The sequence below is a fragment of the Embiotoca jacksoni genome, unplaced genomic scaffold, assembly GCF_022577435.1.
Source record: "Embiotoca jacksoni isolate LCO1_2020_lvr unplaced genomic scaffold, fEmbJac1.0.p SCAF_15, whole genome shotgun sequence".
In the NCBI taxonomy this organism is placed as follows: Eukaryota; Metazoa; Chordata; class Actinopteri; family Embiotocidae; genus Embiotoca; species Embiotoca jacksoni.
In genome coordinates, this window is record NW_027185285.1 from 15,108,610 (window position 1) to 15,127,814 (window position 19,205).

The window sequence follows — 19,205 nt, forward strand, 5'->3', positions numbered from 1 at the left end:
GGTTTCAGCCATAGTGTTGCATTACTGCCATCTGGTGCTAGTTACCTCTTACCGCTTCCAATCTGTTAGATTATTTTTTTATCAATCCTGTTTTTAGGACACCGAACTGAGAAGTCACAACTTTATTTCTTTAAAAAAATTTAAAAGGCATATATAAATGATAATGAAACCAAAATCTAAAAGTAAAACAACTTAATTATGCAACAGAAGCATTGTTGTTGTTTTTTTTAATTTACAAGCTGGGCCTCTAACCTTTAACCTCTCACCCAACTTGCATGTATTATGCTGAGCTAGTCAAGCTTAAAAATACACAAATGAGACAACCTGACTCCAAACACAGCAACACATGACTTCAGGCAAAAATAAAGTGATTATCAATTAGTAGTTCATATAAGAATAATGATATATTACCATACATTTATTACAAAGTTTACTTTGACAGTCTAAAAATTTGATTTGATGATGTACAGTTTCAATAGCATCAGCTGTTGCATTCATTTTTAATAATGTCTGAGCTCAAAGAATAGTAAATTGATACGACAATTGAATGAGTCCAGTAATCCATTAAGAATGTATTGTCCTGTAATTTGCAACATTTTCTCCCCTCACATCATCGAGGTGAACTCCGCTCTCCTGACCAGTGATCTGCTCACTTCAGATACAGAGCGGCAACCTAGACAGACAGACACACACAGTCAGGTTTTCATCACTTTATAGTACATGACATTCACTTACATAATTCTTTTGGACACTTATTTTAACCCTTCGAATTCGAAAATATTGTTTTAAATTAAGTACACAGTTCTTAATTAAAACTAAGCTATTCCCTCACCTTACACCAAGTCTTTACCTTTAAATCCAATCATTTATGTAATGGCAACTTGCTTTTTGTCCCTAAAAGGATGTCAGTTTTGATAATGTGATAGTGTAACCAGATTTGTTCACACAATATCAGTAATAAAAGTAACCACAAGAAAATGGCTGGTAGATGCTTATTTTCACAATGTAAATTAAAAATATATATATATATATATATATATATATACATATATATATTTATTAAAAAAAAAATATGTATATATATATATATTCAAGATGGCTCATGTCTGATGGAGCTCAATTCCAAGAACAAGCTGCATGAGAACACTTGCAACATGTTTATCTGTGTGTGGGTGTGTGTTACCTGATAGGGCCATAGCCAGTCGCAGCTCCTCTTTTAAAAGTTCCAGAAGCTCAGTAACTCCTTGTTCTCCCTGTACACAACATAGAGAACATAGGTGAGTTTCTTTTACAACCCCATTTCCAAAGATGTTGGGACGCTGTGTAAAATGTAAATATAAATAGAATGCAATTATTTGCAAATCATGTAAATCCATATTTAATTGCAAAAATACACAACTGTTTTTTTTAGATGTGTTGCTGGCATCAAATTCAAAAGGAGCACATATTTTTTTTATAAAACAATAACATTTTTACATTTCAACTTTTGATATGTTGTATTTGGTCTATTTTCAATTAAATATGGGTTTATGGGATTTGCAAATCATTGTATTAATTTTGTATTTTACACTTTGCACAGTGTCCCAACTGTTTTTGAAACAGGGTTGTATATTAGTCACTACCTTGCATTTTTAGTCAAATTCGGCAAACTTTTGTTACATGCTAACTGCTTTGAAAAGAAAAATGGTCTAAAACAAACACGAAAAAACTGTTTTATATCTGGTATAGCCGAATTTCCAAAAGCCAGATGGAAATTTTACTTTACATAATCAGTAACGTTTAGTTTAATTTCTGCACACAATTCAAAACTGTTATCAATTCAAACTAGTTACTAACATGTCTCTGTAATACAGTATCAGAGTGGTTAGTTTCAGTGCACAGTGGTGACAGTAGGTGAGAGCAGTGCTTCACCTGACAGGCGAGGCCCCACAGCACTGGTCGGCCAATGAAGACAGCTTTTGCTCCCATAGCCAAAGCCTTCAGAATGTCTGTCCCTCGCCTCACTCCTCCGTCCAAGTAGACATCACAGCGACCCTGCACCGCCCTCACCACCTCCTCCAATACATCCAACTACACACATACACATTAAAAACACTGTATTATAGTAGGAGGGAGACATGCTATTGGGTGGCAATGGTTATTGTTGAGACTGAAATGGACAAGTAATTATAAACCTCATCCCTGAAGTATTTAAGTTTAGTTTCTATCTGCATCTATGTGTCGACCAAAGTGCCTTATTACTGCAGATTAACATCGCAAGGGTCAACTGACTCAAAATAACTACCTGCCTTCACGTATCAAACACCTCAATAATTCACAGGACGCTTATGCTTATACTATGCATGCTATGCTCATACACACAAGTGAAACACTACATAGTACAAAAGCCTTAGCAACAAGGTGAGAGTGTGCAGTATCTTACTGGGGTTATCAAGTGGGCCCCTCCTTTTACTGGTGTTTCGTCAAGTTAGGCCCACGACACCTCGGAAAGCTCAGTTCAGTAGACAGCGGTGACATCCTGGAACTCCTTCCCTTACCACTCACACCCACCACACCTGGTCTACCTGTTTTACATCTAAATAAATCGGACTTTGGCTACATACTTTAGCAACGTTATCTTTGCTCAAAGCCACAAGTTTATACCTGGTACACATGGCCACCACTCCTATTTCTTCGCTACTTAAACAAGACACAACTCAAACCCTAATCTTAATCATAACCAATTCATGCCTAACACTGACCTTGACCTGACTTCAAGTCACATCTTACCCCAAACCCTAACTAGGACTGTTGAAATGATGTTTTGCCTTAAAAAAAAAAAAATCAGTGTTTCTACCAGAGAAGGGTGACAAAAAAGTGCATTTACACACACACGCGCACACACACACACACACACACACACACACACACACACACACACACACACACACACACACACACACACACACACACACACACACACACACACACAGACCGTGGCAGGAATCCCATCCAACTGTCGACCTCCGTGATTGGACACCAGGATGCCATTGACACCATAGTTGACAGCCTGGACAGCATCCTCACCTGACACAAACTCACACACTTAGAATCACTGCTGAACAAGTTCATCTTGATCCAGACAGTCAGGCACATAATATCAGAGTGTGTTACTGAAAGGTAACTCATGTTGTTACTTATGTACCAATATTTTCAGATAAATGTCTGCTAGTCACTCTTAGTGAGGTCTTTCTAAATAACTATCTTGAGAACTTTTTGGCCTCTTGCATGCCAACTAGGACTGGGACAATAAGGGCTAAATTTAAGACAATTAGGGCCATAATTAAGGCCCCATACAGGCCACTTTTCAAATATGTGTGTTAAAAATTGCCAAACGTTTAAACTTTACTTAAAATGCCAGGAAGGCAAATACACTCACCCTTGACTTTAAAATCCGCCCCATTTATAAAAACGTGTTCTGGTCATTCCTTCTTTTAGATGTTGGGGCTTCTACAGAATACTCTATGTTCAAAGTTTGACACACCAATAGAGTTTTCAGGATCCTGTGTTGAACAGAGTTCACCTAAAATCTTAGGGAGTTTAAGGCGTGGACCTGAGTGTAAGTCACACTGAGATGTTGTATCCAGTTATTAAATTTTTAAGATAAAAAATATTTTCATATTGATAGATTGTGGATTTTTCAAAGGGGGAGGAGGTGTAGAATCATTTTAACCATTTCACAAATTACTCTGCGATTCAAAGTATGTTTATATCATCAGGAATGTCTTAATTGTATCTTTAATTACATTTTAGATTAGTGTACAGAGTAGAAGCACTGGTATGGGCGTTATACCAGTGCTTAAAGCTTCTCTAGACAGCATTATTTTGGCCTCCAGCAATACTGTGCGGAAACATGGAGCTATTTTTGAGTAGGATATGTCCTTTAACTCACACATAAAACAAGTGTCTGGGAGTGCCTCATTCTACCTGTACAATATAGCAAAAATGAGGAATGTCTTGAGTCAGATTAATGCTGAAAAACTAGTCAACGCATTTGTTACTTGTTACTAGGCAGACTATTGTACTTCCTTATTATCAGAATGTCCCGATAACTCTTTAAAAGGCTTCCAGGACAGATGAAATACTTCTAAATTTGTGGAATACTTTCTTTCCAGCTTCCACATTTTCTGTTTTAAGTAGCGTATTTGTGAATTGTACCACGCGTGTGTATGTGTGTGTCTGTACCATTCAGGACTCCTTTCACAATCACAGGTAGATGTGTGTGTTTTTTCAGCCAGGCGATGTCGTCCCAACACAGTGTGGGGTCAATAGCTTTTGCAACATAAACAGCCAAACCACTGTCGTTGCCATAGTTGCGCTCAGAAAAAGCCAGGGAGGCTGTTGAGAAGTTAGACATGCTACGGACAAATGCACACACATGCACACACAAAGACAAACACAGAGTAAGGAGTTAGGAGTAGAAGCCACCATGCACTGTGTGGTCTCCATGGTAGAAAGTGTGCTCTACTGTTGCTGTTATATTTGATTCCTACCTCAGGTGAGGGGAGATTTTAAAGCGGTTGCGCACGTCATCCAATCTTTTCCCCAGGTATGGTGTATCCACGGTAACAAAGATAGCCTTATAGCCCGCCTTCTCTGCCCGGTGTACCAATGATAGTGTGAGCTCTCTGTCTTTATAAATGTAAAGCTGCAGCCACAGGACACCCCCACCACCCGATGAGGCTTTCATTGCTGACATCACTTCCTCAATAGTGGAGGTGGCCCAGGAGCTCAGCATCATCCCTGTTCCCGCTGCTTTGCATGCTGTGAAGACACACACAATTACTGGTTATCATTGGATGAAATGTCATATCAACACCAAAGCAATGAAGTGTGACCTGCTGTATTAGTCCACAGTGACTTCTGCTGTGCTGACTGTGTGAAGGTTTTTGAAAAAGTAAACCCAGTGTGGTGAAAACTGTTTAACTGTTTAAAAGAGACTTTTTCCTCTCCATAGCATTTTCTTCTCTCTATACTCTCCTCTCAACCCCAACCGGTCGAGGCAGATCTCAATCCACCACTGAGCTTTGTTCTGTCAGAGGTCTCCTCCTTTTACAACTGAGTTTTTCCTTCCCATTCTGAATTGTTGAATTGTTGGGTGTCTCACTATCATGTTGTGAGGTTTTGTTTTTTGTACTCTGTTAAGTGCTCTGAGATCACTTATGTTGTGATTTAGTGTTGTATAAATAGAATAGAATAGAATAGAATAGAATAGAATAGAATAGAATAGAATAGAATAGAATAGAATAGAAAATGAATTAAAAAGCTGTAATCAAACTTCTGAAGAATATGAGCTTTTGCATAGCTGTTTTGGAGGCCATGTTGTCTCAGTACAACTGTGTAATAAGGGTTTCAATCCCCGTTACAGGAAACGTTTGATCTAACAGTTGAGTACATAGAATTCTGTTGAACCTTTGAGAATAGTTGATTGCTCTCACAAGATGATCTTTCCTGACTATCAGGTTCCATTCTCTATGATTCTGTATCCACAGTCCATTCTGGACTCCCAAGTTTACATATTGTGCTTGTGTGTTTACCTCTTGCTGTTGCTGTCTCTCCCTCAGGGTGAGCCATCCTTTGCATTGCTGTGGCTGCAACACCGAGAGGCATGCTGAGCTTCTCGCCGAGCACAGAGACAGACAGATCCACAGAGGACACATCCCTCAGCACTCGAGGGACAAGATTCCACCTGTAGCACACACACACACACACACACACACACACACACACACACACACACACACACACACACACACACACTTATAAACACACTGTATTGCACTATTTATAATTGTTAATAATTATTATTGTTAGGTGATCCAGGACTTAGTATTTGTTTGTCCAAATCAACACTGCACATTTGGCACATAGACGTAACTCGTGTTGGCTACAGCATGCAGTACTAAGCCATGCTGTACTGGTCCTTCCCACTCTTTTTTTTTTTTTATCCGTGCTTCATGAGCATTTTTTGTATCTCTTTTACATTTGTTGCAACATTATTAGAACATCTCGAGAAAACAGTCCGCCATTGAAAAAGCTGATTTTGACCAGTGACTATGACCAGTGACCAAAGGAATATAATGGGTGGGTACTCATTTCCATGAAAGGGATCATTTCAAGACATTGACTGACTACTGGTCAGACTCCTTGTTCATTACTGCCTTTTCACTGGTATTCACACACCATTCAGTGTACTGAGTGGGCAAAGGATGAGGGTTCAGTAGATCAGGGGTCTCCAACACGTTGCTCGCAAGCTACCAGTAGCTTGTTACCTGTTTCTGATTAACTTGTTTAAGATTCAAACAATATGCAGTTTTTCCCATACATAGACTTATACTTGGGTGGGGCGCCCTGGCATATTGAAGGCTGTCCAAGTATATTTGGTGATCTATTGTGATCCATAACTTCAATGATGATTATGATACTTATGATACAAGCAAGTATCAAATTCATCGTCATCATTAAATCATGATATACGAAGGTGGACAAATAAGTTCAGAGACTGCTCCAACTGTGCGTGAACGAAGTACGGCAAAGAGAAGCTGTAGCCTTCATGAGTAACTCGATTTTAAGTTTTGTCGCTCGATCAAAATCAGCACCTGAGTTATACAAGTTTTTGTGAGGAGTTTCATGTTGGAGAACCCAAATGCCGTCTTGCCTCGGTTGAGGTCATTTGCGTGAATGTTTCCCTCTGCCACCTCAGGACATCACACTGGAGCTCAGTGTTCAGAGTTTGACCCCGGAAGACAAATTCATGTTGACAATCCCGTGAATGTCAAAAGGAAATCCACCTGGTTGCGTGCCTAACCTGGTGCGCCTTGATTGGTTTGAACAGGGATGTTCCGCCCCTCGCAAATGCAAATGTCACTCAAAAAACCCGGCTCATTGTGTCATTGCCGTAGGCTTCCTGTTGAATTTTAATGCTGATATTCAGAGTTTGAGACCAAATTTGATGTGCGCCCTCTGCTATTGATGATCATCCACCAACACAATTTGCAACACTTATTCATTTAGGTTATAGCTTCCTGCTGCTCTGTGCACATCACAATGCTGTGCATTGTTCGCGTGCAACAGGGGCAGTCTCTGAACTTTTTGATCAACCATTACAGCGGTGATTTAAAGGTTGTAAACCCTTTGGAATTTTCTATATTTTTGGATAAATATGATCGAAAACATCATCACATTTCCACACAAGTCATGAAAGAAGATCAGGATAACCGAATTTAAAAAAAAATTGTGTACAATATCATACATGGTCATTTCATTATATAGAGAAGTGATCTGCTATTAAATATTTGTGTGTGGCAAGAGTATGTGAACCTGTAAGATTAGCAGTCACTGCAGATGAAATTAAAGTGAGGTGCTTTCAGCTACTCTGTTTTATTGTTAAAGAACAGGGATCTATCAAAGTCTGTCCTTCATAACACATTTGTTGAAGTGTTTTAGGGCAATAACAGAGGAAATTTTAAAGGGTCTCAGAAAAAACATTGCTGGTTGTCATCAGGCTGGTGTAATAGTCTGTGAGATCACAAAGGAGACTAGGGTGACTTGTAAGCAACTAAAGCCTCTCTCACATTGCCTAATATTAAGGAGAAAGCCACTGCTCTACAAAAAAGAACATTTCTGTCTGATTGTAGTTCACAAAAGACCATGTAGACAAGACAGTAGACTTTTGAAACAAATGTTTTGTGAATGGCTGAAACAAAATTTGAACTTTTTGTATCTAAATGAGAAGGATTAATTTTGGAGAAATGAAAACCCTGCATTTCAGCAGAATAACTTTATCCCAACTGTGAAACATGGTGGTGGTAGTATCGTGTTTTGGGCCTGATTGCTGCAATTTCGCAAGGACAGCATGCCATAAAAATGTCGGTGACAATCAGCGGTGAAGTGAATCTCGAGAAAGTGGGTCGTGCACCCAAAACAACCACAATAGTCGTCCTACCAAAAAATGGTTAAAGAAGAATAAATTCTTCAACTGTTTTAAATGGCAAAGATAAAGTCCTGTACTGCAAATCCAGATCAGTGGGTCAGCGAGGTATGTTGAGACTGAAGGTTTTCAATGTCTCAAAGGTGGCTCTTTTTTTAACCTGGCTGGATCACCGTGGTAACTTATGCTGCAAACGTGACCTGGTCCGGAGCAGGTTCTGTTGGAGATATCGGATCAAAATCTAAGAAAGTACCGCCTGCTGACCAATCAATTCTCTTGGAAAAATGGCATCACCAATCATAGAAAACCCCATAGACAGAGTGTTCAGAGAACAACAGACCTCTCTGGCTTTCCCCTGGGATTTTTTTTTTTAGAGATATAGATTCCATTTCATTGTGTTTGATTGTTTTCATTTTACAAAGAGACAGACTAAAACCTTTGTACTTGCACTTATATGATTTGACAGTGAGACAAATTTACCACTTTGAATTATGTTTTTATATTCACTTCTTATTTCCTCTCCTGTCTGTTTGACACTGCTGGGGTTGCGGGTGAAGGAATAAAGCTTAAACTGTCAAACATATCACAATAATACATCTCAGAATAAATTAATTTAATGGAACATGTTATTATATTCACATCTTCCCATGCACAAGTGATGGGAAGGTGATATTTTGATCCTTTTAACTAAGGCTATGCATTCACACAGTCAACAATTTTTTGCCTGCACATCTTCCCTGCATTTGGCAGCTGGAGATGTGTTGTGTTTAACTTCTTGATTAAATGAGTAGTGTGATCTCATTTTCAAGATTTAGTTAAACCGGATGATGGAGAGATATCCTGGCTTTGTTCAACCTGTGTCATAGTAGAGGCTACTGATTTTAATGTAATAGAAATGTTGTGGAAGAACCTGAAATGCATAGTTCGTGTGATGAAACCCACCAACATCCCAGAGTTGAAGCTGTCCTGTCTGGAGTGGTCGAAACTCCCTCCCAGCCATTGTGCAGGATTGACTGACAGTTACCGGAAACATTTAGTTACAGTTATTGTTGCACAAAAGGGTCACACCAGACACTGAGAGAAACTTTTGTGCCTCAGATACATGTAATAATGGATTATTTTCCTCAGCAAATAAATGACAAAGTATAATATTTTAGTCTCATTTGCTTAATTGGGTTGTCTTTATCGACTTTACCGGCTGATAATGTTCTAGATCATATCTTCTCAGAAATACAGAGAGCCACTATTGTATGCTTGGCTTGCAGTTGGTTTGGCTTTAACTCAACATCACGTGACATTTTCATTTGGCGCAGTGAGACAATGTTTGCTGAGCCAGCGGAAGGGTTCATCAAACACACTACACACAACTGTTTGATATTAGGTCACACCAGTTCTACAGAGTAGGTGAGATAACTGTTATTAAAAGTTTAATCAAGCATTTCATCTCACCATGTCCTCATAATAAGACAAACATAAATAGTTTGTTTTGTTTATACTGATTACGGTGGATGTATGCTATGCATCTGGAATTAAACTTTTACTTGGACTTTTGTTTTGCTCTTCAGCTCCCGTATGGCGTGCATATGAAAAGTGATAATCGAGTGTATGTCAATGCATACGGTTCAATGGGAATGTTATTTGTAGCTGTTATGGCACTAAAGTACTGCTGAGCAGACACTTTTCTTTTCCAACATGATACAGGAGAAGATACAGACCTGAATTTTCAAGAACATCTTATTAAACATATCAATTTCATATTGTACTTGTATTAAAATCGAGGAAAGTGATTTAAATAACAGACATAACTTCATAAACACAGGAATTAGAATAGAAAGAAATATGCATCAGTGTGACTGGTGCTTACAGTAATTGAAAAGGTCAGTCAAAAATGGACCGGTGAAATACTTAATTACTATAATCTATAATAAATGAGAATACTACAAGGCATTTAAGCAACAAAACCAAAAGCCAGGATGAACCTGCCTGTTCAAACTTGTACAACAGAATGACATGAAAACAGAAGAATTGTTTTTAAAGTACAGGTGTTACACACCCAACATCCTGAATGAACTCCACTATGTTTCCTGTCACACTTTTTGTGCAGGATGTGATTGGTGCTCGGGGCTTAATTGTCACTGTAAATAGTTTTGGTACTGCAGGCTCTTGCTCTGTTCCCATCGTTACCGTTTAGAGGCAGGAACAACTGCTGCCGAGTGCTGTTTTAATTCCACTTTGGCTTCACAACAGAGACTGTCAAGTGTGCATGTCTGTGTGTGCGTGCGTTGTACCTCTTAAAAGCAGCCACGTTGTCAGCCAGTGTGTTTTGTTCATCAGCTCCTGAGCGGTAGTAGTCATACACAGATTTGGGAAGAACTTTCCTGGCCTCCTCCTCAAAGTCCAGCACACACACGCGCTGTCCTGACATCGCTGGCCAGTCGAGCACCAAAACAGAGGCTTCTTGCTGCCTGTCACTCTGACACAGTTGCAGGACAAGCTGTAACAAGTAGAGCTCCTGTAATTATTAACCTGCTGGAGGTTTCTAATGGCCCAAGGCCTCTTCCTCTTAATCATAACTCCTGAGGAGTTGCTGCTCTGCTCGGTTTACACAAGATAAAGACTGTGGGCACAACTTTGGACCATCTGGGCCTTTATATCTTTTGTGTTTGGATTGTTGCTATGTTTAGATGGCTCCTTGTGAACTTTGAATCCTTCATGTGTGTTGATGAAACTGCTGATGCATTCTTACAAGACAACTGTCCACACACGGTGCAAAATGCTGTAATGTTTAACCCAGAGTCAGAAAAGCTCTGCGCCATTGAATGTTGATTATTTCTCACACTTGCTTTTCTGTTAATGTTAGAGAAAGAGCACATTCCAAAATGTATCTGTTGTCTTATAGCAGGTCTACCTGTTGTGGGGGTCACAGTACAGCAGAGGCTGTACCTTGATCAGATACTATTTTATGTTTACTCTAAATGACAATGTTTGTTAGTCCAATACTTAGTCCAAGGTTTTTTCCGGACCTTTTTCACCTTTCCTTGGTGAAATAAGGGACACCTTACATCTCTTTGGGGTATCAAAAAATTATTTTCATTGAGCATTTTACAAACTTTAATGTGTGCTTACATAAGATTTGTATTTTTACGTGGGTTTCATTGTGTGCATGTACTTTATTTGATTGAATTGAACTAAAAAAAAATGACACACATCACACCTCTCGGTCCCATGTTTATTTGGCATCCAACAAAATCCAGTAAAAGCTTTAAGAATTAACATGTTTCACCGTCACCAAAAACATAATTTGCCCAATAAAAATGTAAAACTAGAAGGTCAAGATTCATAAAATGCAAGAATAAGGGCCGAGGACTGAATGCGTGTATGATGCAAGCAACAGCTTCTGACAGGCAGGTCAAAAAAGGCAGAAATCTACTCCTACAGATAGTTACAAAGCACAACACAGACTAAAGATCCACACGGAAGAAAAACAATCAAATAGAGGTTCTCTCTCGTCTAACGGACTTCAACTGTGTTCATTCGAAGCTCACAAATGAACCCTCCAACGATTCCACACGACAGGATATTTCAGTTTAGTCCACAAGAGCATAAGAAACCTTCCTGAGAAAAAAGAAAAAACTCCACGTAACAATTATTTTATTCTGTGAACTTTGACAACACTCTAGAGACGTGTCGACACACTGTTTATCAGTCAAAGCACAAGTTTGATTTTTGTTTCCCACTTTGATTTCCGGTTTCAAAGGGGTTTTGTCCATGTCGCTATATCAATCCTGGTGAACCTTTGTTTTCATCATTTCTGCCCAACTGTGTCACCCGTTGGCCAATCAGAATCACAACGCCACTGACGAAAAGATTAGAGAAAAACAAACGTGGCCACCCCGTTCCCTCTGAGCTTTAAACCCTGGTCAAGTCCCAGCCGCAGTATTCAGCTGTGTGCTTCAGAGGGAAACGGCTCACTTCCTGCTTCATCCTGCCCTCTGATGGAGTTTGATGGGCATGAAAGGATGCAGTGATGTTTATAGGTACAGCATGGTAGTGAGCTATGCAGGTGAGGGGGGGGAAGGTATTTCCTGGTAGAGGGTGAGGACGCCTTCGCCCTCCTTCCCCCCTCCCCCTTCCGGCGCCACTTTGCCCACCTCAAACCCCAAAAAGGAAGGCGGGTCTGCAGGCCCACTAAGCGTTGTGTTAGCCCGATCGCCGATGGTTGGGGGAGTGTGGTTGCAGCGATACTACGAGGGGGCTGCCCCAGTTTGGGAGCCCAGGAGTTAGGGAGGGCGGACGATACATCCGCCTCCCGTTTCCTCCCCCTAATGTGGCCCGGTGCTGCTGTTTCCGACACCCCAGACCCGCTGGACTCTGGTGGATCTCCAAGCCTTTGCTAGACCAAAGACATGAAGCAGCATGGCGTTCACACCCAGGCAGTCCAGCCTTCATACAGCTGGGCCAGGTTATCCATGTTGGTAGCCTCCTTGATAACAAAGTCCACCTGCAAACAAATAAAGGACACCAGCACAGAAAACATGTTTAACAAGCTGTCTTATTTTGTTATTATTCAGAGGTCAATAATTAAGTCAAAAGTCAACATTGTTATGGTGATAAGATTTAAATAAACTAAAACTCTGATCCTTTGTTTCCTTTTTCAGATTTTTCTTTTTTTCGTGTAACTTCGGCTACTGTTATTACAAGAACAGAGATCGATTATTGAAGTTAAACCACAATTAAGACAGTGCTTGAATATTTCTGAATGCTATTTTGCTGACATTACTCAATGAGAGGAGGAAAGATATCAAATGTGTCATAAATCAATGCAATAACACAAATACTGAACATCACAAAACTATTTTAATTCTAATTTGTCTAAGAAGTATGTTTTAATCATAGACAGGTTCTGATGGTTGAAGATCCTTGCTGAGTATAAATTAGTTATTTTTAGGCCACAGCCAGCGGCATTTTGTTTTAGGGTTGTCCGGCCGTCCTGTTCTTGTGAATGTGTTATCTCAAAAAAAAAACGCGTTGAGGGACTTTCTTCAAACTTGGCACAAATATTACGTTGAAAACATGAAGAAATTTTTAAGCACTCAAGAGATTGATTAATTAAAAAGCCTTTAATCAGTCATGGCAATTCAATCACAGTAAAAACCACATGCCTACATGTTTCAGCCTCGAAGGCCTTCCTTCATCAGGGCAGCTGCAAATCAGTTGCCCTTGGGCTGTTCCTTATATCTTTTTGGTCAGTGGTCACGTGACCAGTATGGACCAATTAGCAGTCACCAATACATGGGAGCAGGTAAAGAGACATGATGTGAAACATAATGTCATGACTAGAAACCAAATACAGATATTAATCAAAAATCATATAATCTTAAAAAAAGTTTTTTTTTTTTTTTTTTTTTTTTTTTTAAAGGTTATTGAATAAGTGATTAAAGGCTTTTTAATTAATCACCCTCTTGAGTGCCTCAGAGTTCTTCAAGTTTTCAACTGAAACTGTTTGATCCAGAAACTGAAGAGCACCAGAGGGAAAACCATCCACACACCTGAGCAGCAATCCACGCTGACAGTTTTTGGCAAAAAGATTGACTTGGTAACCAGGGTAATCTGATTCGATTTTGGGGATCAAAGGTCAAGGACACCGTGACCCCAACGTGAACATGATATCTAAGGAACGCCTTGATAGAATTTCTTCAAATGTGGCACGGTCATTCACAATGATGAACTGATGTGTTTTTGGTGGTCAAAGGTCAAAGTCACCTCACATTGACCAATGTTCAAGAACACCCTGTTTCCTTAACGCTTGGAGGGGAATAGCTTCATATTTGTCACAAATCTTTACGATCCCTCAGCAATGAACTGATCTGACCTCACGTCTGTCCCATTCTTCAAATTTTGCACAAATTCACTCGAAACGCATTGTGGGAATCTCCTCAAATGGTTAGAAAAAAATAATAACTCACAAACAAAAAACTATACATAGAGTACACAGTATTCATTACATTGATTAGCGTATGTTTTTATTGAACGAAAAACTCAAGTATGTTATGTGTAAGATGGTCCGCATGCACACTGTTGCTCCTTATAAAGTGTAAAATCCTTCATATCAGCAGCCGGTGTGTTACCTGCTCTGTGATGCTCATCCTTCTGTTGGGATCGATGTCTCTGCCCTCCAGCTTGGCTTTCACTCTCTTCCACACACTGACTGCGTACGAATTCCTCTCTTGGACAGCTGCAACACAGCAAGCAGCAGGTTTCTAAAGAGTGTACTTGGATCTACGCGTTGACCTTAAGACCTTAAGAGGTTAATAAAACATTTAAAATGTATTGCTTTGTAGTGTTTGTTACTTTAGCTGTATCACATTACTTTTACTTAAGCAGGGGAGGGGAAAAAACCCACGAGCAGATTGTGAAGAGAGTGAAGAGTGGTACCTCGTCCTGTTTTGGGGTCCCGTATGGCCCTCTTGGGGCTGGGGTTGAGACCTCTGCTGTTCATCCCCAGAGTGCTGGGCGGGGTATCAGTGGGGGTTCCCAGGTTACGTGGCAGAGCCTTCCGTGCATTCTGGGACATTGAATCTGGCTGGGTCTTCACACCAATGCATTTAACAGCTGAATCCAAACCACACAACACGGCGTAAGAGAAAACAGTTAATCAGTCGGTGCATCTCATCTTTCAGTATTTCATGCATGCCTGCAGCTAAATTTGATGTTTGTAGATTCCTTCAAGACAGAACAGCAGCTGTGGTCAATAAAAAAAACAAGAAGAAGCAGCTTTTCGAACTAAATCGACAGCTGTCTGAATGAAGCTCTCTTACAATCTGTAATAGCCATAAGGTCTGTGTTTGCAGTGCTGTATCACCACTGGTTGCTCAAATGCTACTGTGAGAGTTTCTTGACTGTCAGAGAATACCTAGTAATTAGTCACTGTTTCTTCTGGCTTTTATGGGAATGCCACATTGCTTCCTACTGGGTGTAGACCTCGGGCTAATTTGGAAACTATAAGAGCAGCTTTAACCAATCGGTGTGCGCTGAAACCACTGCAACTACATGTAGAAAAATATAGCTGTACTTTAACAGCAATGTACTTAACTGCCAACACTGGTCGCTGATGTTCCATGCTTCAGAGTGGCTGAGCAAATGCTGGTGTTACACTGATATGCCAAACCTCACTCCTCATATCATATCCTCACAGAATCTGACCGGTCGCAGATTTTAGTGAAACATCAAAGTGAGGACAGACTGTCTGGATGCCCCCCTAATACCCCCTAATGTACAAAGTGGTATTAAAAAAATGTGATTTAACTCTTACAAATAATATAATCAAAATTTTACAAACAGTTAAGCATTTTTGACAACAGCCAAAAATAAAGGTTGGAGAAATAGAGAAAAATGAACCACTTGAACATCTCCCACATTAAAAAGAATAACATTACGCTTTTGCAAAGGTTGTTGATTTTCTAAATTAACTCTGCTAATTGATGAAAAGCTTTGGCACATTCAATACTGTTCACATTTTATGCCAAGTGGAATTTTTACCAGTGTTATAGCTTAACTGGACTTTCTGATGAACTCATTATTGAGTGCATGAGAAGAATGTGTCATAAGCGTAGCTTTTTAGGCGTCACGTACTTAAGGAACCAATCCTGTCAATTTGCAAAGTGGGCTTTCCATATCGTTGAGCTGCCCCCCAGGAGCTGTAGGCAAGAGAAGTAGGTGGCGATAGTGGTGGGGGCTATTTGCATATTCATTGATCCCTGTTTATTGAATGAAGGCAAAGGTATAGAGTTGCATCTAAGCCACTTCAAGGACAAAACTTCTAATTATGTAATTTTGGTAAATGGAAATGAGTTTTTATGGGTTAAATCAATGCCAGGAATATTAACTGGCATTTCTGTGCATCTTTATTAAGCATAAAAACACCACTCTACTGTCATATTTATTTCATTTCATAGGTGTCCTCATTGCAAAAAGTATCAGTTGTCTGGCAACATGAAAGAAAAAAAGAACTATGTACACTATTCAAACCACTGAAGATTCACCATTTATAACGTTTAAAGAATGCTATTTAACCAAGCAAAGACCCAGAAGACCAACATTCACCGTCACTTGGTTATGAAATTAACATTACTAAACAGCGTACAATAATAACCAGATTATTCTAAAAGCTTTGTGTGAATTACCCAAATATATGGGTCTGGGTACGCTCCATAAGGAATCGTTCAAAGTCGTTCTATGCTCCTGGGCGTAGACTTCAGGTAAATATTAAAAGTATTGGAGCAGCTGTAACAAATTAAGCCAATTTTCTGCCACTGCTGCAACTACCTTTAGAAAAAAAACACTTCACTACACTGGTCGCTGATTGGCCTGCCCCTCAGAGAGGCTGCGCAAAAGTTAATATGAGCAAAATTGAAGCTGAGTGTGGGTGAGCCAAGCTATATGTGCATGCTATGTTAGGTCGAATTATGGTATTATGACATTAACATATAACGCTGGCAGCTTTAGAGCATATTCATGCTTTACTGAGTGGATGTACATGTATCATTCAAACCCATATATGTTACAGAACAAACAAAGTCCCAGCTCTACAATTCTCTACGTGACATTTGAAATATTTTGGACAGTTGCTGTTCTGAGTCACGGAGGAAGCTACGGTGTCTTTACAGCTTAGTTTAAAAGACCACAGGTGAGTGTTTCGGGGGGAAACTGTTTGGGAAGTCCATACCTGTTGCAAAGCTCGTCTGTGCTGCAGAAACAGGGCTGGCACATTCACCATCTCTGTCTGTCACCAGTGGGGAGGCAAAGCCCACCAGGCCATTATAAACACTGTAGTGATGCGTGCACACGCGCGCGCGCGCACACACACACACACACACACACACACACACACACACACACACACACACACACACACACACACACAGAGATTAATAAGAGATCTGTACAGAGAAACAGAAAGCTGGAATGAGAGTATACATATATGCGAGTACCTCTGGCTCTGGGAGTGCAGCTCCTTCAGGGTAGCAGGAATGTCCTCCAGTAGTTCGAGCTGCTCTTGGTTGCGAGGCTGCCCGCTGGCCTGGACCACAGTGAATAAGACAAGCTGGATGTTGTCTTGCCAACCTTTGTAGTCCAAAAGGAAGTGACGAACGCTGCCCTCATACGCCACCTCTTCACCATCCGCCAACGCTGCCTCCTCATCCTGCATGAAAGCATTTACAAAAAGATTGAATGCTGGGTCACACAGCTAAAACACACTCATGGATCAAGGTGGAACATAACTGCAAAATTAGAATTACCGCTTAGTGGTTTCATGCCTCAGGTCTTAAACAATGCTCATTGCCCTTTGACCAACAAAAACACATCAATTCATCCTTGGGGCCAAATGAATGATTGTGCTACATTTAAAGAAACTCCCTAGTGGTGTTCCTGAGATATCATATTCATTAGAATGGTTTGAAATGGGGTCACAGTGACCTCGCCCTTTGTTTCCCAAAATCGAATCCTTGGTATCAATAAAATATTTTTTCCCAAGTTTGAGAAATTCCCTGAAAGGAATTTTGCCTGGCAATAACTTTTGCCAGCATAAAAACCCAATCCACTGTAACCTAGGGCGATCTGAAACCGACTCGGGCAGCATTTAGACCTCTTTGCTTTTTGAACACTTCCAGGTACACAGTATATACAATTTGAAATTGATTCAATTGACTTTTTCTGCACTCTTTCATAGTATGACACAATTATAAAGAAGAAAACATATTTCCAGGTCCTTCTCCTGGGTCCTGAATGAACCCTTGATCATTTTTAAAGAAACTTTTTCCTAGTGCCTTTCAGTGGCTTAGATGTAACTCTAGAACTTTGGCTTCATATATTATGCGCCTATCTATGATTATGGAAATAGTCCTCGCCTCTGTCCTTACCAACCCCTCTACTACTTGCCTGTAACTTGATGATATGGAAATCCCCAACCTGCAAGTTCACATAAAACTATGGCTGTCTAAGTGCGTGTTTTTCAGATATTCACTAGGAAATGCAGTTCCATGGCACTGACGTCTCATTGCAATCATGATAAGACTTTTACAATAAAAAACACCGCATGGACATGTTAACAAGGTAAACCACTTGACTTTCATTTGAGGGGGTAATTTGTTTTTTCCAAATTTACTAAAAATGTAATGCAAGTGCTGGGCTTTGAGTGTACCTTCGCCATGGCTCTCAGCAGGTGCTTGACATCTGCCAGTTGGCGGTTGTGGTTAGACAGAATGGTTTTAATGGAGTCAACCAGAAGCTGCAGTGTCTCTCCACATGACTCCAGCTGCTGCTCCCGCTCCTCCTGAGTCCTGCGCTCGATGCTCAGCTCTTCCTCCAACTGCCTCTGAGCATAGGACAGCCAATCAGGACTGCCTATGGGCAGATCTGGCACTGGACTCTGTAGAAGAAAAAAAAAAGACAAAGAGTTTAAAGGTACCCTGTCTAATTGGACTATCGGGAAGATTCTGTGGAGTGGACATGTTTTGTTTTTCTCTTTCACACGTGTTATCATTTTCAAAATCCCTGTCGCTGAAGAAAACGACAACCTCCAAGGTAGCCTCCTACACGCTGAAAATTATTTGGACCATGCAATAAGGCAGACCTAATTTACTGTTTAAGTCTAAAATCTAAAAAGGTCTAATACAAGTCAGAGCTTTTCCCCCCAAAACAAGATTAATAAATGGGTGCCAGCAATAATAACAAATTATAGAGAAAACTTCATAGGGCACTTTAAAAAAACGATGTCATCTGGAAACCTGGTATAACATGCTAATGTTTTCAATTGCAAATTGGCCTACAGGCATTATACACCAAAAGATGATTTTAATTGTTTATTTTTTTCTTATTGTTTTTACTTACAACATTTCAAGAGTTGCATAAATGCAACATCTTTGATAGGAACATAAACTCTGTAGATGTCAAAGGTCAAATTTACCAGTCTGTGCAGTAATTGGAGTTCGAGTGGAGACACTGTACTGCTAAACTGGGAAGCGTAGGAACAGGTTTGCTGGCAGCGCTTCAGGAGCTCAAACAATGCTGCATCCATGTTCAGGGCCTCGGGGGATCGGGTACGAAGGCTTTCGAAGTTGAGAATGGTAGAGCACAAAAAGGTGACCTGGAAAAAAGACAGGAAGAAAATTTGACATTTAAAAAAAAAAAAAAAAAAAAGGCCATCTATATCAAGTGCTGTAGATGGTAAAAGTCT

General features: G+C 40.1%; 2 protein-coding genes across 6 annotated transcripts in view; both read right to left on the reverse strand.

The window, feature by feature from the left end:
• Window positions 1-111: 111 nt before the first annotated feature.
• On the reverse strand, window positions 112-10,494 carry hao1 (hydroxyacid oxidase (glycolate oxidase) 1). Its single transcript, XM_069149876.1, has 8 exons — window positions 10,258-10,494; window positions 5,577-5,728; window positions 4,533-4,803; window positions 4,225-4,397; window positions 2,975-3,066; window positions 1,912-2,070; window positions 1,184-1,253; window positions 112-673 (listed from the first exon to the last, which is right to left on the reverse strand). The coding sequence occupies exons 1-8, from the start codon at window positions 10,392-10,394 to the stop codon at window positions 606-608; spliced, it is 1,122 nt and encodes a 373-aa protein (XP_069005977.1). The 5' UTR covers window positions 10,395-10,494; the 3' UTR covers window positions 112-605.
• Window positions 10,495-11,184: 690 nt separating this feature from the next.
• The window catches only part of smg1 (SMG1 nonsense mediated mRNA decay associated PI3K related kinase), an 86,188-nt gene continuing 78,167 nt past the window's right edge, over window positions 11,185-19,205 (reverse strand). For all 5 annotated transcript variants that reach the window (XM_069149871.1, XM_069149868.1, XM_069149870.1 and 2 more), the window contains exons 58-64: window positions 18,936-19,115; window positions 18,171-18,398; window positions 16,960-17,171; window positions 16,695-16,795; window positions 14,405-14,581; window positions 14,098-14,204; window positions 11,185-12,470 (exon numbers count right to left, since the gene is read on the reverse strand). In XM_069149871.1, coding sequence (XP_069005972.1) covers window positions 12,393-12,470; window positions 14,098-14,204; window positions 14,405-14,581; window positions 16,695-16,795; window positions 16,960-17,171; window positions 18,171-18,398; window positions 18,936-19,115 — 1,083 coding nt within the window. In that variant the 3' untranslated portion in view covers window positions 11,185-12,392. The remainder of the gene's footprint in view (window positions 12,471-14,097; window positions 14,205-14,404; window positions 14,582-16,694; window positions 16,796-16,959; window positions 17,172-18,170; window positions 18,399-18,935; window positions 19,116-19,205) is intronic.